Source organism: Narcine bancroftii, chromosome 12 (assembly GCF_036971445.1).
Source record: "Narcine bancroftii isolate sNarBan1 chromosome 12, sNarBan1.hap1, whole genome shotgun sequence".
Classification (NCBI taxonomy): Eukaryota; Metazoa; Chordata; class Chondrichthyes; order Torpediniformes; family Narcinidae; genus Narcine; species Narcine bancroftii.
The window spans coordinates 22,298,642-22,315,354 of record NC_091480.1 but is presented as its reverse complement, the minus strand read 5'-3'; the positions used below and the strand labels follow the sequence as shown (position 1 = coordinate 22,315,354).

The following is a 16,713-nucleotide window of genomic DNA, read 5'->3' as shown; positions in this document are numbered from 1 at the left end:
GTATAAAATAACATCCTCTCTTTCACGCAAAATGACTTTCAATGCTTTAGTTAATCATTATAAAATACACACCCAAATTCTGTGTTTTTACAAAAGCATTTGGTTCAAGGTGAAGATGGCAAGTAACAGTGGAAAGTCAGCCTAAATTCAGGGGCCAAAGTGCCTGCCTCTGTCTTTAGCAACAAACCAATTTGGAAGTTTCAAACAAGAGCAGGAAGCAATAACATTTAAACACCTTGTGGGGGAACATTACATTAGACAAAACTTAAATACCAAGTAAACTTCATTGGAGGAAATGTAATTCAAGATCAGGGAATAGAATTAAATATTGGAATATACTGGTTCTATTTTGACATAAAATAAGCACATTAAATTGTAATTTTAAATGGCTGTATTAAACTTGACTTTCAAATCTACCACGTTCTTAGCCTTTTCAAAGCATTGGAGGAAGTGAGCGAGCAGTCAATTTTTTATGGTTAGTAATATACAGTACTTTTCATTTAAACATCAAAGTTTATTTGTCCTCGAACTGGAACTACACAAGAGCGCTAAAGGCACAAAGTGATCATTAAAATTTCTCAAGGTCCAATAGTTTAGTTCTAACAAATTGCAGTACAGTACACTAAAATACAATATACATATTAGTAATATAAACCACTCAAATCAGGGAGTAAATCAAACTAAGGCACTGAAGATTTTTTTTTAAATCTTCAAAGTCAAGATAACAGTTGTGGAAACATCTTGAGTTCTTCACATTGGAGATAAATGCAGGGAGCTTTCAATTAACCTTGGATCTTGAAACTGCCAGATTTATTTTCCTCATACCCCCATGAACTGATATTCTGCCTTTATATTGACATGCATTCTAAATTTTAATAATATGCAAGGGATTGTGGGTATAAAATATTACCATGTGCTTGGCAGAAAAAAATTGGACTCAAGAATGAATGCTTCTTTACCTGGAAATTTATATTAGGACATCAGGTACCATTTAGAACAGTCGCAAAACAACTTCCGAGACTTGACACATACAATATGCTAGTTCAAAGGTACTTCCCATCAGCCCATACACACACATTTCCAAAAGGTTGGGAAAAAAATCTATAGTATGAAAATCCAAATTGCATGTGAATGGTTAACAAGCTTTTACAAATGTCTAGTATTTACAATTGGACTGATTCCAGTGTTGTGCTGGGTGGTCAGATCCCCAACAGTTAATAATTAGCAGTGCCAAATCAACACTGGTGTAACGTTAAGGCATGAATCTCGAGATTTGAACAGTGATTTTGCAGGTTGTTAACACAAACGTAATCATGGTAATTAGTAATGTATATCTGCTTTGAATCCACATTGTGCACCGAGGAGAGAGAGGGAATAGTGTACTCTTAACCATCTGGTCACTAGTTTGGAAAGAAGTGGGCAAAGTCTATTCACCTGCTCATATGTGCAACTTCAAGGAATGCATTTAACAGACCTGACAGAGAAACAGTAAATATTGCATGACTATTCCTTAACATGATTCTGTACAACAATTCAGACCTACAGCTAAAATTAAAACAAGTTTCTGCCTCCGTAAGCAAGAGTGGCTTTTAATATAATTGTTAAAGTATTTTTTTTTGGAGGACTGTACTTTAGATCCTGTTTCAAGACACCACAAGTACATTTACTGGCTCAGACACCTTAAAAGAAAACATGCACTGTATGAGTGATATTCAAACTATTAAAACCAACTGCTTCATTGATTTTAAGCATTTAAAATACAACACTTTAATCCTGCAAGCAGTTGGTTGGACTGTGGACTGCCCAGACACTTGAGATTGGCTCACACTTACTTCCCTTGTTAGCCATTTTTATGAGCTGACAACTTGGCCTGACCATGTTTCATGTTTAGTCCCTGGGGCTAGGTGGGTGATGACCACCTCAACAGCCTGCTTCTTCTCATTTTTGGGAGGAATGAGACAGACCTTGTAAGAGACTTCATCACCTTCCATTGGCACATATTCTCCTTCAATGCTGTTGGGTAAAATGACACAGTTAGCCAGCATACTTAAGTGCATCCACTTCACTAATGTGTAATTCAAAAATAACAGAAACCTCAAAATTTGGTATTTTTTCTGTACATTTATTTGTATTTGAATAAAATCTGTATTTAAATATTCCTGAGGTCTGGAACTATTTTCATAACCTGATCCACTATTAACTTCCATCTTTTTACAAGCCATTTCCCTGGATGCCAATTTTATAGCACATATCAAATATTCTATTTAACAGGTTTAAGGTCCTTATTATCATTATACCTAGATACATAATTTGTTTACCAATAAATCAGCTTACAAGGTAAACCCATCCTATGTTAAACTTTGTATTCAGACCAGCCAATGCTAACATGACAAACATCAATCAATACAGAGATCTCATCTGCTTGATATGTAAGTGCATGCCTTGCCATTTTATCAGTTGAAAAAAAAATCAGATGGCTGCATGGAAAATTCATTGGGATCACCTTAAGTACCACAAAGCCAAAAAGTAATAAACGGCAAAGATCTCGGCAACAAGGTTTGCTACAAAGAACTGCAAAAAAGGAGAAGAATCTGTTAGAAATACATACATATAGCACAGTATCAGGCCATTTCAGCCCACGAGTCAGTGCCACCCAATTTACACTCAATTAATTTACAACCCCTGGGGTAACCCAGGCAGACACAGGGAGAATGTACGAACCCTGAACGCTGGTGCTGTAGAGGCACTGCACTAACCACTACACCAATTGGATGTTTTAGAATTTCCTTAGGAAAAGATCCAAATCAATATGGACCACTCACTCAAAACTGATATCTGCATTTGTAAAGCAACACAGCATCTCAGATCATGAGGAAATTTACAGGGGCTTTCTAAATTAGACTTGAAGGCATGGATAGGGTGGACAATAGCAAGTACCAGAGGACCTCTGTTTGGAGGAAAGAGGAGGGGGGGACATCAGAGGCAAATATTTGTTCCACCCCCCCCACATAGTGGTGAATGCCTGGAATCCATTGCTGGTGGTGATGGAGGCTGGTACAATAAGGATATTTAGATAGACAAGAAAAATGGTTATTGGTGTGTGGTTGGGAAAGGTTAGATTGTTGTGTTGGTTTACATAGGATAGCACAACATTATGGGCTGAAGGTCCTGTATTGTGCTGTAATGTTCTATGTTTAGCACAATAGGTGGGCTGAAGGCTTGTTTCTGTGTTGTTCTTTGTAATTTGATTAAAATATTGCATAAGTAACAAAACACTGCAACTATAATTTTCAAAAGTCCTCAATTTAAGAAATATTCCATACAAGATGGTTCCATTAATTGAAGAAACCATCCTAGTTTCAGTGAAGGGGAAGAAGCTAACAGATTGTACAGCAATTAACCCAGCATCAGCCGCCAAAAGGTAGAGGAATGAAGCACTTCGAACATTTCAGCTAACCACAGTTGAAAGGGTAGGAGACGTTGCAGGAAAATTGATTCCACTAATGTGACAAAAGCAGTGAACTAGGGAATGCCTAATGCATACATTTCCAATAATTCACCATCCACTGAGAGATTCCAATGGTTCAGCACCTAGCACCAGGTAGCATGTGACATGCTCCTGAGTTACTGCAGCCCAAGTCCCAATGCTCCCTTTCACTCATCAGTGCCACTAATTCCACATTTTCCCCAACGCTCACCAAACTGGTTCCCATATTTCTTTTGACATGCCAGAGCCCCATATTTCCTTCCAAATCACCATGACCCTGGTTCCAATGCTCCTTTCTGACCTTTTGGAGTGCCACTCACCAATCCTCTGTTCAATTCACGAGATCTACTTTCCATACTCTACTCCTTGTACACCCATGACTGCGCAGACAAGTTCAGGTCCAACTCAATCGACAAATTTGCTGACTATAACTGGAAATGATGAACAGAATACAGGATGGAGATAGAGGATCTGATTGGGTGGTTCCAGAATAATAATCTTTCTCTCAATGTCACCAAGGCCACGGAGCTGATTGTTGATTTTAGGAAGGAGAGGCCAAGAAACCACACAGCTGTCTGCAATGATGGGGAGGAAATGGTGAGAAATAGAACCTTCAAGTTCCTGAGAGTCCATATTTCAGAAGACCTTTCCTGGAGAAAAGGACACAACAATGTCTCTACTTCCAGGCATCTGAGGAGATAGGGTGTGTTGTCAGACACTGCAATTTCTGCAGATGCACTGTGGAAAGTATACTGGCTGGTTCCCTCACAGCCAGGTCTGAAAATTCAACTGCCCAGCAAAGCAGAAATTAGTAAGCAAGCCAGATCCATCACAGTCTCTGACATTAATGGGAGGCACTGCTTCATGAAGGCAGCAGACATCATAATGGACACCCCCTCCCCCCATCAACCTGCTCAAAACCTCACTGCTACCTTTGGGCAGAAGTGAAAGCATCTCCAGATTCAAGAACGGCTTCTTTCCAACAGCTATCAGATTCTCGAACCTTCCCATGGAACATGAAATCAGACTGTCTGCACTATGTGAATTTATATCTACGTATTTATTGCCTCTTTTAATTTACTAATTATAGTTATTCTTTTCAAGTACTTGTTCATCTGCAACATTGTACAATGTTTATGACCATAAACTCATCATTGTCGTCTTAAAACTGACTGGGGTTGTTTCCCACAGTCCCTTCAAATTTACTGGGCTCACTGGAAAAAGCATAATTTTGGAACATACATTAAACTGAATTGAAAAAAGTGTTCCAATTCATCCAGAATCACTTTCAAACCTTTTCTCTCACCTTAACCATATTCCCTCTTGTTTTTGATACCCCTATCATGGGAAAATGGATTCAGATCTCAATTTTATACATCTTTATCTGGTCACCCTGCAGACTCCCATGCTCCAGGAAGAAAAAAAGCCATTCAATCGCTCCCCTTACTAAAGTCCTCAAATCCAGGCAACCTCCTGATGAATCTACTTACTCGGCATTCTCACCAGCACAGACACATCCTATTTCATGTCAAAAACCCCTCCTAAATTCACATCCAAGTGAATTTTATTTATATCTTTCAAACATCATGGATCTCAATAGCGATTATAGGCTTTAAATTAGAACTACTATCACTTCTCGGTCTCTCCCATCATCCAGCCAAGTTTGGATCTGATTAAACAACTCACATTGGATCCCATGTGCCTTAACCTCTGGACAACTCTATTATGCAAAACCTGAGCAAATGCCTTACTAAAGTCCACAATGAATGTCTCCAACCCACCATTTATCCATCCAAATTGCCTCCTCAATTTAAAAAAATCAAATTGTTGAGGCTGTATTTCTGATACACAAAAACATGCTAAAGATCTCTCATAATCCCTGCCTCTCCAAACGAATACGAATCTAATCCCTTCGGATTTTCTCCAATTATTTCTCAACCACTGATGCAAGACTCACTAGCCTGTAATTACCTACTGCCCATCTTAAATTAAGAAACAAGATTACTTTCCAGCACCTATGACTAACAAAGTAATAAAATAAAATGGCATCAGGGCCTCACCTATATTTTTCCTTGCTTCCCAAAGCAAGCTGGCATAGATTTCATTCTGACCTGGGGAATTAGTCAATTTTTTTTAAAAAAACCAGTATGGTAACAGGGTCTTTCAGACCACAAACCCATGCTGCCCAATTTCACTCAATTGTCCAACCCCTGGTATGTTTTGAAGAGAGGGAGGAAACGAGCCCCCTGAGGGGGTGGGGGGTGGGGGGCATGCAGACACAGGGAGAACGTATCCCAATCACTGGCATTGTAACTGTGCCGCCCTATTTGACCCATATTTAACACCTTAATACTGGCCTATTCCAGGTTACCCAGGAACTCCTCCCTGAAACCATGACAAGTGAATGCAGATGAAAAGTGTTCATTTAGTACCTCCCACATTGCCTGACTCCACACAGATCATCTCTTTGGTTCCTAAGGGGACCTACTCATTCCCTCGCCTTTCTTGTTCACGAGACAGACTTACTGAAAAGTCTAGAATTACAAGATATTGTCAAAATTAGAACCACATCTTCTAGGAATGAAGCTTTGAGACTTAGCCACAGAGTTGGAAATCTCTAGAAACTTCCTCTTCTTCAACCACAACTGACAGCATGTCAGTGTTAATTTTCAGAGAATACTAGTGTGGTATTGGTGATTGGAATGAAAACCTTTCCCCACTACTGCCCTTAAGAGTCACAAAAAATACATGAAGTCTTGAGATTCAGCTTCAGCAGGTCTTGAGGAAAGTTTCATATAAGTATTCAAAGGAGTTGGCTACGTAGTGACAAAATAAATTAGGTGATTCAAGTATAGGCTTGAACCATAAAGGGAGGCTCACACAATTCAATCACTTCTTTTGTCTTTACTCCAAGGAGAAACCAAAATTATGTGGTCCAATGCAAGAGGAACAACATTTTCAAAATGTCACTAATATGATAATTAGGTTAGTGAGCCAAATCCCTCTATCCATTCTTTCCCTCAAGTTGCTTCTCAACCATAGGAGTCTCACATGATAATGATGAGACTGACTACTTGACTCAAACAGCATTTGACTGAATGCAGCATTTAGGGCAGCATGGTTAGAATCCGATGGTGACTGTAAAGAAGTTGCATGTTCTCCCCATGCACTCTTCTAAACTTAAGGGGGTTGTAGGGTAATTGGGAAGTTTGGACGGCACAGGCTCATGGGCTAGAAGAACCTGTTACCTAAAAGGTAACATACATGGTGTATGCCTAAAAGAAAAATCGAAGAGTGATGATAAAATGCTCAAAGACATCAAGTGGAAAACACCCCAACTGCTGGAATTATTGTTTTCCAAAAAAGATGGTTGTTATTCTGAGTCATTTATCTCAGCTGCTGGACATCATTGCAAGCCATCTTCACCTGTTTCTTGCCTGACCTTTCTTCTACATGAAGGTGAAAAATGAGTTTGCTCACCAGTATTTGCGCAAAGGTTTAATCAACACTATATGCCAAACTTCAGAAAGTTAAGAATCCATGACACCCCACCCCAGCTCCGCCACACACAAAGAACAGTCATTAGGAAGTGTGGAGTCCACAGCCAACACCTTTTTAGTCCATTTGGGTGGCCAAGCTTGTCAGCATGAAAGTGACACAAGCACAGTGTATTCTAGGTCTACGTGCGTTAGCTTGTGGCAGTTAATGAAGTTCTCATCGCCACTCAAGTCGAGGATGTAATTTGTTCTGTTTTGACACACACCTTGTACAGGCCCTTGTATGGCCGCTGGAGTGGAGTCCAGTGTATGGCCCTGCAGAAGAAGACATAGTCGCAGTCCTGGAGTCCTTGGGGACAAAGGAAGGTGTCGGGCTGTGGGACTGGTGCTAATGTTCCTATATTCTCTCAGGGTCTTGTGAGCACTATTGTGGGTGTCTCCTCTGTGCCATGGGCCACTGGCACAAACTTGCCTGGAACCAACCATCAGTGGGGCGTCGTATACCAACCCTGCCGAAGACGTGGTCGTCTTCTTTAGGAGCCAAGAAGCACCCATGGGAACTCATCCACCAAATCCAGGGCTCAGAAGCACACCATCAGGGATGGTTTCAGGTGCCAGTGGAAACGATCTACTAGGCCATTGAACTGCAAATAGTAGGCCGTGATGTTGTGCAGCTGGGTCCCAAGTAGCTGTGCCAGCGCCAACCATAGGGTGGACACCCCCAGACTGAGGTGATATTGGCAGATAGGCCGAAACTTGCAACCCAGCTTGGAATGAGGGCACCGGTGCAGAACTCCGTGGACATGTCGGAGAGCGGTACAGCTTCTGGCCATCTGGTGAACCTGTCGACCATGGGGAGCAGGTACCTTGCCCCCAGGAGACAAGCAGTGGACCAGCGATGTCCTTGCAGATGTGCTCAAACCTCCTGTGCGTCAGCTGGAAGGGTTGAGGGGGGGGGGCCTTCGCGTGCCTTTGGAGGTCTGGCAATTTTTGCATGTCCTGGCCAGTGCCCGATCTGCTTGCGTAGGCCATGCCAAGCAAATCTATCTGCCACCAGCTGGATGGTTGCCCAAATGAAATGTAAGGTGTCAAAACCTCAAAGTCCCCAAGCAGCTGGAACAATGGGCTGGTGCTGGCTGGTGGACATTTCACAGAAGAACTTGCTGCCTGTTGAGCCGATAGGGATGTCCTCAAGTTGCATGCCTGAGATTGCGATGTGGTAGGCCAGCAATTCTTCGTTCAGCTGCCATGCCTTGATGAGCACCGTGTAGTCCAACTCTGGGAACAGAGAATGCACTGAGTGAATGGAGGTTCAAGACAGTGCATTGGCCACGACGTTGTTTTTCTCAGAAATGTGTTTGACAAAGTCACAGTGTTCAGTCGTGGTACTGATAACTTGGCTTCACCAAGCATAAAGGTCTGGAAGGTCTTGGCATTCACTAGGCGCTGTCCCTCGAAGTCCACTAGGAGGCAATGTGCCCAAACAAAATCTGCACCCAGTAAAGGCTGTGGCACTGCTGCCAGCTTAAACGACCAGGTGAAATCGAACTCTAGTGGGATGGTTTTTGTGCCATATGTGCAATTATTGCTGTTGTTGGCAGCGATGAGCACCGGTCCTGACTTCCCAGTGAAGGTGTCGTGGCTCAAAGGGAACAAGACCCTAACCTCCGCCCCTGTGTCTACGAGAAACTTTGGCCCGGAGTATTGGTCCCATAAGTAAAGAAGGGCATCACGATGGCCAGCCACCATTGCCATTAGCGACGGCCGGCCCTGGCATTTCCCAGGAAAGAGCAGGATGGGTCGCAACGGTGGGCTCCTGAACCCAATTTTTGGTGGTAAAAAAAATAAACAGTCAGAACTGGGGTCGCTCCCTGCTGCGGGTGAAACTGGCTTCATTGATGGCGTGGGGAAGGCTTGGGCCTTAGGGTGTGACTCAACAACTTGATCAATGGAGGCCTCGCCATGCTGCTTGATATCTGCTCAGGCTGCTATTTTGCGTGGGTCTCTGAAATAATTGACAGCAATGAGGAGGCGGTATCTTCTGGCATCTGCTTGAGAAAAACTTGTTCGAACAGTAAACATGGCTTATAGCTGTCTGCTAGTGCCAGAATCTCATTCATTCAGGCTGATGGTGTGCGGTGGCCTAGGCTGTCCATGTGGACCAAACTCGCTGCGTGTTCATGGAGAGAGAGGCCAAAAGTACAGATCAGGAGTGCCTTGATTGTTTCATACCTGCCAATAACCAGTGGCTGGTGTAGGAAGTCGATAATGCAGCCTGCTGTTTCCTGGTTGTGTGAACTTTGTGGCGTCCGAGACAAATTTGCCTGACCTGAAATTGGGCTTCAGCCTGTTCAAATCAGACCTTCAGGGGCGAGGTCCAGAAAGTCAGCAGTTTTAATGAAACTGCCTTCTGCGTGCTTGGGTCGGACATCATTGGGTCCAAATGCTGTTTGGACTATCAGGCGAAAGAACCACACAGAGCCAAAAGTGAGTTGAACCAACTGACTTTAACAAAACTCTCATGCGCACTTAAATCCCTCGTAACCCGGTGACACTTGCGATTCGTGGGATGTTTATGATGTCAGCCTCCAAGCTGTGAGCTTGCCCCATACCCGGAGCTCTCAGTCAGATCTGCTGCGGACTTGCCCATGACCCTGCTTTTGAGTGGATGAGCTGCCCCACACACACATTCATTCACAAGTTCATAAGTGTTTTTATAAGTGTTTTTTTATCATGCTCACTTTCTGCAAAGTAATTAAGTTACTTAAATTGTTAATCTCAGACATTAAACCTCATAAGTAGCTTCAAATGAATATGCTGTACTGCATCTGAACCAAAATTGTAGTTAAATAATTATATGTCCAAGGATTTTTTTAAAATATTTTGCACCCACATTAGAATAATTAGACTAACTAGTGCACTTTTATTAAAATTTACAGTGCAAATTAAGGTTTCCTCAGGTGGATTCTCCACTAAGAATGTGCCTGAAGAAGAGAAAGCGGCCCTTTGATTTGCCATTCAGGCGGCAGCGCTAAAAGCCACCTAAAGGGACAGCTGCAGGATGTGCATCTGAGTGCACTCCAGCTCCTGTCCCTTGAGCTGTCAAGTTAGGATGGCTGGGTGTCAGCTGGGACAGCCAGCGTGGGCTATCAGCGCAGAGACATCCCCGTGGAATGTCCCCACACTGATCGCTCTGTTCCCCCAGCGGGGAAGGAGGAGGCTGGAGCGGCCGGCGGGTGATAGTTTCAGCCAGCCCCCTTCTCCCCCGCCGGCCGCTCCAGTCCCCGCGGTGACAGCCCAGCCAGTTGCCCCTGCCCCGACGTCCTGTGCCGGGGGAAGGGGCAGCTGGGAGAGGAGCTGTCAGGCACTTGCCAGCTAACTGTCATCCCGAATGCAGCCGCTTTTAGGTGGCTGCATTCAGATGGCTGGGGAGGACACTGTGCTGTGGCGATTATCCCTCTCCGAGGAGGGTTACAAAGTTCACCTTGCAGGCGCCTCCTGCACATTCACGTGGGCCCCCAAAAGCAACATATTGCCAAAATATGTGGATTTACAAGCGGGGCAGTTGGCCACCTGAAAGTGCCTTTATATAAACAAGGTACTTGCTTCCCTATGCAAACATTCTTACAAATTTGACCTTTTTCCAAAGCCTATTTATAAAAAGTTAATGATTAAAAATAACAGTACATCAGGCTATCAGCTCCACATTTTCAGTCAAACCACTGGCACCTACTTGACAACATGAAAGAATTCACAACTTTGATGTTGTGAGGCTAAATCTTGCCTGACCATTTACCACCATCACTCATTCTTATCACCTGCAAAATGAGAGTTGTGCCATCAATCCACAATTACCCTGCAGTGATCTGCTAATATCTGTAAGCATCTACCAGCAACAAACCTAGTTCGCCCCAGGATTTGAGTGAGAACTAATGGGTTATCAGGAACAAGTTCTGTCCTTTCCCCCAAAGGTTCTTCCAATAGACTTTCTGATCTACTGTTTAGAGGATCCACATCATTAATTGCAAAGAGAAAACTTACATTTCTCCCACATGCACAAGAAGCTGCAGTTAAAGTCACCAGCAATAATCATATCAAGGATTTCATCATGATTGCTGACAACACCGGCACTGATAACTGTGCACCATTGCCACAACTTCTCAGTTTTGAAATGTCTAACTATCATTAAAGATTAACTCTTAAAAATTAAGTACTCTTCCAAATATGCAAAATCTAATAAACTTAGAAGCTAATAATTTAATTTCACGCACTAGCACCTAAATGTTAATTGGAACTTCACACAAGCTTCCATTCAGTCTTTAACGAATATTTACTAGTTGCCATGGATGGAGGTTTATGGATCAAGTTCCCTCCACTGAAGTCTTAGATCCAGGGGTAGCACTTATTTAAAATATACTGAATTCATTTTTTTCCCCACATCAAGAAAAAAATACCTTAAAGAAGCAGCAAGCTATGTAACTTTATACAAAATTTGACTGTAGTAATCATTATATACACTATTTTCATTAATGAAAAATTAATTATGTTCGCTCTTTTTCAATGATCGCAATTCATTCATTTCCTTTTCAAGTGAATACCTTAACCGCTCTCAGTTTCACTCTGTATTGCCTGTGAGGCAGACACACTTTCCTCCTGGAAAGTGTTCAAAGACTGCCATAGAGGGAAAGGGACAACTCAATAGCGATGGCTCAATGGAAAATACAAATCTTTATCCATTACTCATTTGCTGAGCATTGGTTCTGACTTGAACACTGACTGACCATTTCTACCTATGGATGCTGACTGACCTAATGAATTTCTCCAGCAATTATTTGTCTGTTAAAGATTCCAGCATCTGCAGCTTTTATTTTTGTCCTTTTCGCACATAATTGCTAAATATTTCATTTGTTTCTCCCCCCCATCCCCAACTCCATCCATACATACACACACACCTCATTCTGAACTAAATTGAAATCAGTTATACAGGAAATGTTCTTACACAGTTTTCAATTATTCTATTTAGTAGTATTCACTTGTTAGACTTGAGCACAAAGTGCATTGTGTAACTTTTCCACCAAAACAAAAGCCAAACCCCATTAGCTCTGAGGCCAAAGCACAGAAGGAGAAAATATGAATTACAGTAAAAACCCATATGGGGATTGGTAGATGCTAGATAAATGTATTTTCCAGTTGCTTGAGACCTGCTTTTTTAATGCCCAACTAATAAACCTGCAATTTGAAAAAAAAGTTTAAAAGACAAAAATACTATTCTGTCTTTACACAGAAGAAACTTCACTTGAATGAATACAGTAATATAAACCTTAAAGCATTTACTTTATTTTCAGCCACATTCTTTGGAAACCTTTAATCGTCACTGCATCTGCAGGTTCCTCCCCTTTCGTGGAACCACCCGAAATAAGAACATTATAGATAATTAACACCTCTACCCTCAAGTTTTCAGATAAAGCCACCGACCGGGGCAATTCTTACTAAGCAGGGATAAGGAGACACTTTAAGAGAGTCACCCCAACAGCGAGCAGCTTCTCCCAGCTCTTCATCCTGGGTGACACCATTTTATTCAAACAGCTGCTATGAGCAAAGCACGACCAAGGCACTCTGCTGACTGGAAATTTCCTCCCATCTTCACCAAAGGTTTGTGTGTTAATTCAGAGAACATTTACAATTTTAAACTTACATATTTTAAGCTATTATTTTAGTCTTATTTATTTTTTTAATTTATTTTCCTCAATATATTGCTGGTTGCTTGAGGATGCCAGATGCTTGAATTCCAGATACCACCGGGGTTTTACTGTCAAGTGTAAAATTCTTCAGATGCTGGATAATGACTTTTTAAATATGTATATTTTCCTGAGAATCACAACCACTAAAAAAACTTTGTAATTGACAATGGCTTAGTTTTATTTACAGAACTTAAAGCTAACATGTATATGGAGTCTGAATTTAATAAATTAAATGAAGAAAATGGCCAATCTGTACTAATGCTGCTTCCACAATTCCCAAAGTAGCTAAATGGATCATTTATCCACAAGGATTGCCTAGACGCACTGGAATGATACCGAGCTGCGCCACTTAACTAAATCAAAACATTGGCAAAATGTTTTCTGAATACTTCAACTAACTATTTTGTAAGAGGAGGAGTCAGGAGGAAAAACAGTAGCATTTGCATGATAATCAGGTCAGTTATGGCTCTGGACCAACAAGCAGCCCCTCAAAAGGACTTGCAAAAAGAAATGTCATAATATTCCTGTCCAATTGAAGGTGCATTCAAGCAAACAGATTATTTGCCTTCTGAACAATTTACAGTTGATCGGCCACCAATGGCACACTAGGGAAAAATGTCAAAGTACAGAAAAACAAAAACACTATAGAGAAAAAAAAAGTTGTGCTAATATCTGTGAAATGTGGCCCTGCAAATGTTATTCATTCCAGGATGTTTTTTTTACCCCCAAAAGCAAGTCTGAACAGTCATTGTGATCAACATACAAATATCAAAAGCTGCAGATGCAATCAATTCTTTGTAATAAAACATTTAAAATGCTTTCACCAACATCAATCAAAATGAGATTAAAGTTCCTATATGGTGAAAAGAGAAAAAAATTATTGATTGTTATGGTTTTAACCTGTGTTCAGCCATATCTATTGAACCAGTTTTACAAACAAGAAAATATAATATGACAATTTAACATTTTCATCAATATCAACAAAATGGTGCACCTATCTAATACCACAAGTTTATCTGTAACTTATTCAGCTGGGTTTCCATAGATAAATAACCTTGTGATATCTGCAGTCAGGTGAAGGAAAATTATACTGTCTACAGCCAAAATGCAGTTTGTCAAATACTTGAAGCTATGGCAACTAAATTAGTCATCAAAATAGTTCCTGGAAGCTGTATCAAGATTAAATTGCATAACACTTGAAACATTTATGAAATCAATGATGCCCTTAGAAAAGCTAATGACTGTTCATGAAAACAGAAGCAAGACTTAAAACTGTGAGTGTTGGAAAGTTTTTTTAAACTTTTTGCAGTCAATATTCATATCAAACACTTGTTACTAAGCCATTTAACTCCTTATCAACTGAAAGAAGCAGATAAAAGTAACAATTTAATTGACAGATCTAAACAATATTCATTGTTTTAAACAGAATCCAAGAATGTAAATATGAATATGGGAGTTAATTATTTGAAGATAGATATTTTGATAACTTTTGTTCAATTATCATATGAAGCACTGGTTGTCATCAATCTGAACAGGCACATTAACTGAAATTAGCAAAATTTCTGGTATGCAAGTGCCAAAGCTCAGAACAAGAAAAGCTCCAAAGGGTTGTAAACTCGGCCTGCGATATCATGAGCACTAGTCTTCACCCTGAGGATATCTACAAGAGGGCGTGTCTCAAGAAAGCAGCCTCTATCCTCAAGGACCTCCACCACCAAGGCCATGCCCTCTTCACTCTGCTACTATTGGGAAAAGATACAGGAGCCTGAAGATGAGCAGACTGAGTACCTGACAAATATTCCTTCCAAATAGGGTATCTCAGACAGACATTTTCCACTGAGATGCAGAAGCATGATGGTCAAGTTATGGGCAGTACAGTTGGCATAGCGGTTAGCACAACATGCTATCTGTAAGGAGTTGATAGGTTCTCCCCGTTCCTTCCACTGTTTGAAAAGTACTGGGGGCTTGTAGATTAATTGGACGGCATGGGCTTGTGGACCTGTTACCATGCTGTATGTCTAAATTTAAATATTAAATTAAAATTTATTGGACTCACACTTAACGGTCTGGCCTATCGATCTAGAATCTAGATATATTTATTTAGTTATGGTGGCTAGGGAATTTAAAATTCAGTAAATAACTCAATTAATTCTAATAAATGGAGCTACAAGCTAGTGTCAAAAATATTCATGGAAACCATTCAGGAAGTAGCACTACAATAGCAATGATTTGAAGTTTTGCAAGAATGCAACTTTTGCAAATTTCAGATAACATTTGTTGATTTTGTCCTTGTGTAGTATCATCCCATATAAACATGCTGTTAACCCTATTCACTTACTCAGAGACATGAACAAAGATCTCGGTCCCTCCATCTGCTGGAGTAATAAATCCATGGCCTTTTGAACGGGAAAAACATTTACAGGTTCCTTTGAAAATTGGTCCTTCAGCTGCACGGGCAGTTCTGCAGTAGAACATTTGAAACAAAGTTCTTTAACAATGTTGCTTCTTCATGTTCAAGACAATCACATTTATAAGAGGAAGAAATTGTGCTTTACTTTGGTAATTTGCCTTTTTTCACGCATCAGGATTATTACATCTAACAATAACCACAACAAAACTATCAAAGCAGACCAACTGCAGGACACCTTCATGAGCTGAGCATATTTGATAAGAATGCACACACAGGGTACAAACAAAATCTCAAAATCTTATTTATGGCTTAGGACTAGAGTCAAGTTTCTGTAACTTCATACTGCTCATTCATCATGTCCTGTTCCTCCTGTTTGCTTGATGTCCTCCAGGAGTCTAGATGGATACATCAATCACTTGCAAAAGCAATGAACCAATCAATGTACAGCAGGTTACTGAAGGAAGAATGATACAAAGAACCACGAATCCAATTGAGGGGCAGATAAAATTAATTATGAAAAAGTTAAAAATATCCTTCTATAGGTTACAAAAATACCAAATAAAATATCTCAACAGCAAGTCTTAAATTGTGGGGAAGCAAGGATTTGGGGTTTTACATTTTTTTTTACAAATACAATCAAACACGATGGAATGTATTTCAGATCCTTTACAATGAAATGAAGGATAGAGAGGAAGCAACAATATCAGTTATACATATACAGTAAAACCCCTAATATCCAGTACCCATGTGGAATAGTAAGTGAATTTGTCAGTTGTTTGAGATTGCGAGATTGAAAAACAGACCGCATTTTCTTTTTAACCTGTTTTTTTTCTGTGATTTCTTTTTGCCGTTTACTCAAATTCCAGATAACAAAGATTTTACTGTCTATGACTGGAGAGTGTTAGGAGTATGATTAATGCAAATTGGCTAGCTCAGGTTAGTCAGAGATATATGAAATAAGCTGCCAGTTGGAAATAGTACTGAAGAATCAGAATAACATCAAGACATTCTGTCCCCTACTAACCGTGATAAATTCTGTACTTACGCAGAAGTAGTTCTCGTCCTCCTAGTAGGTAAAGGGCTTGGAATGAGGAAACCCTTCATTGGTGAAGGAGAGCGCTCCCTTATTTTACTGTTGTCGGGAAAGTGAAGATCTCGTGATGACAACGACACTGGTACAGGCTGGGAAGCTGGTGACGACTTGGATTCAGAAGCCATTTCCGAATAAGACAGCAATAGTTGAAAATAACTTGAGGGAAGTCAAAAGAATGAATGCAATTAAGAATGCTTGGTCACTCATATCAGTTTAAAATTCTTCTTCACTGCTTATTGAAAGAAATTTGGAAACCTGACTTGACATTGTTAGAAGTGCTAAGGTGTCCAGGAATACATTACACATGAATAACACTATCAATGAGAAGTCTTGAGCTTAGAATTCTTTTCTGCAGTTAGCAGGAACTATGACCAAGTCTATTAATTTCCTGTTCTCGGTCCTCAACTATGCTTTCCTCCTCTCTGATTACAATAGGTTTACCTTTATTCACTGCAAAGCCTACACCAAGTTAAATCCCATGGAAA

The 16,713-nt window shown here is 40.7% G+C and overlaps 1 protein-coding gene across 3 annotated transcripts in view; it reads right to left on the bottom strand.

Moving 5' to 3' along the window:
• Positions 1-32: 32 nt before the first annotated feature.
• The window catches only part of carhsp1 (calcium regulated heat stable protein 1), a 45,129-nt gene continuing 28,448 nt past the window's right edge, over positions 33-16,713 (bottom strand). For all 3 annotated transcript variants that reach the window (XM_069905457.1, XM_069905459.1, XM_069905458.1), the window contains exons 2-4: positions 16,181-16,384; positions 15,064-15,186; positions 33-2,013 (exon numbers count right to left, since the gene is read on the bottom strand). In XM_069905457.1, coding sequence (XP_069761558.1) covers positions 1,851-2,013; positions 15,064-15,186; positions 16,181-16,353 — 459 coding nt within the window. In that variant the 5' untranslated portion in view covers positions 16,354-16,384 and the 3' untranslated portion in view covers positions 33-1,850. The remainder of the gene's footprint in view (positions 2,014-15,063; positions 15,187-16,180; positions 16,385-16,713) is intronic.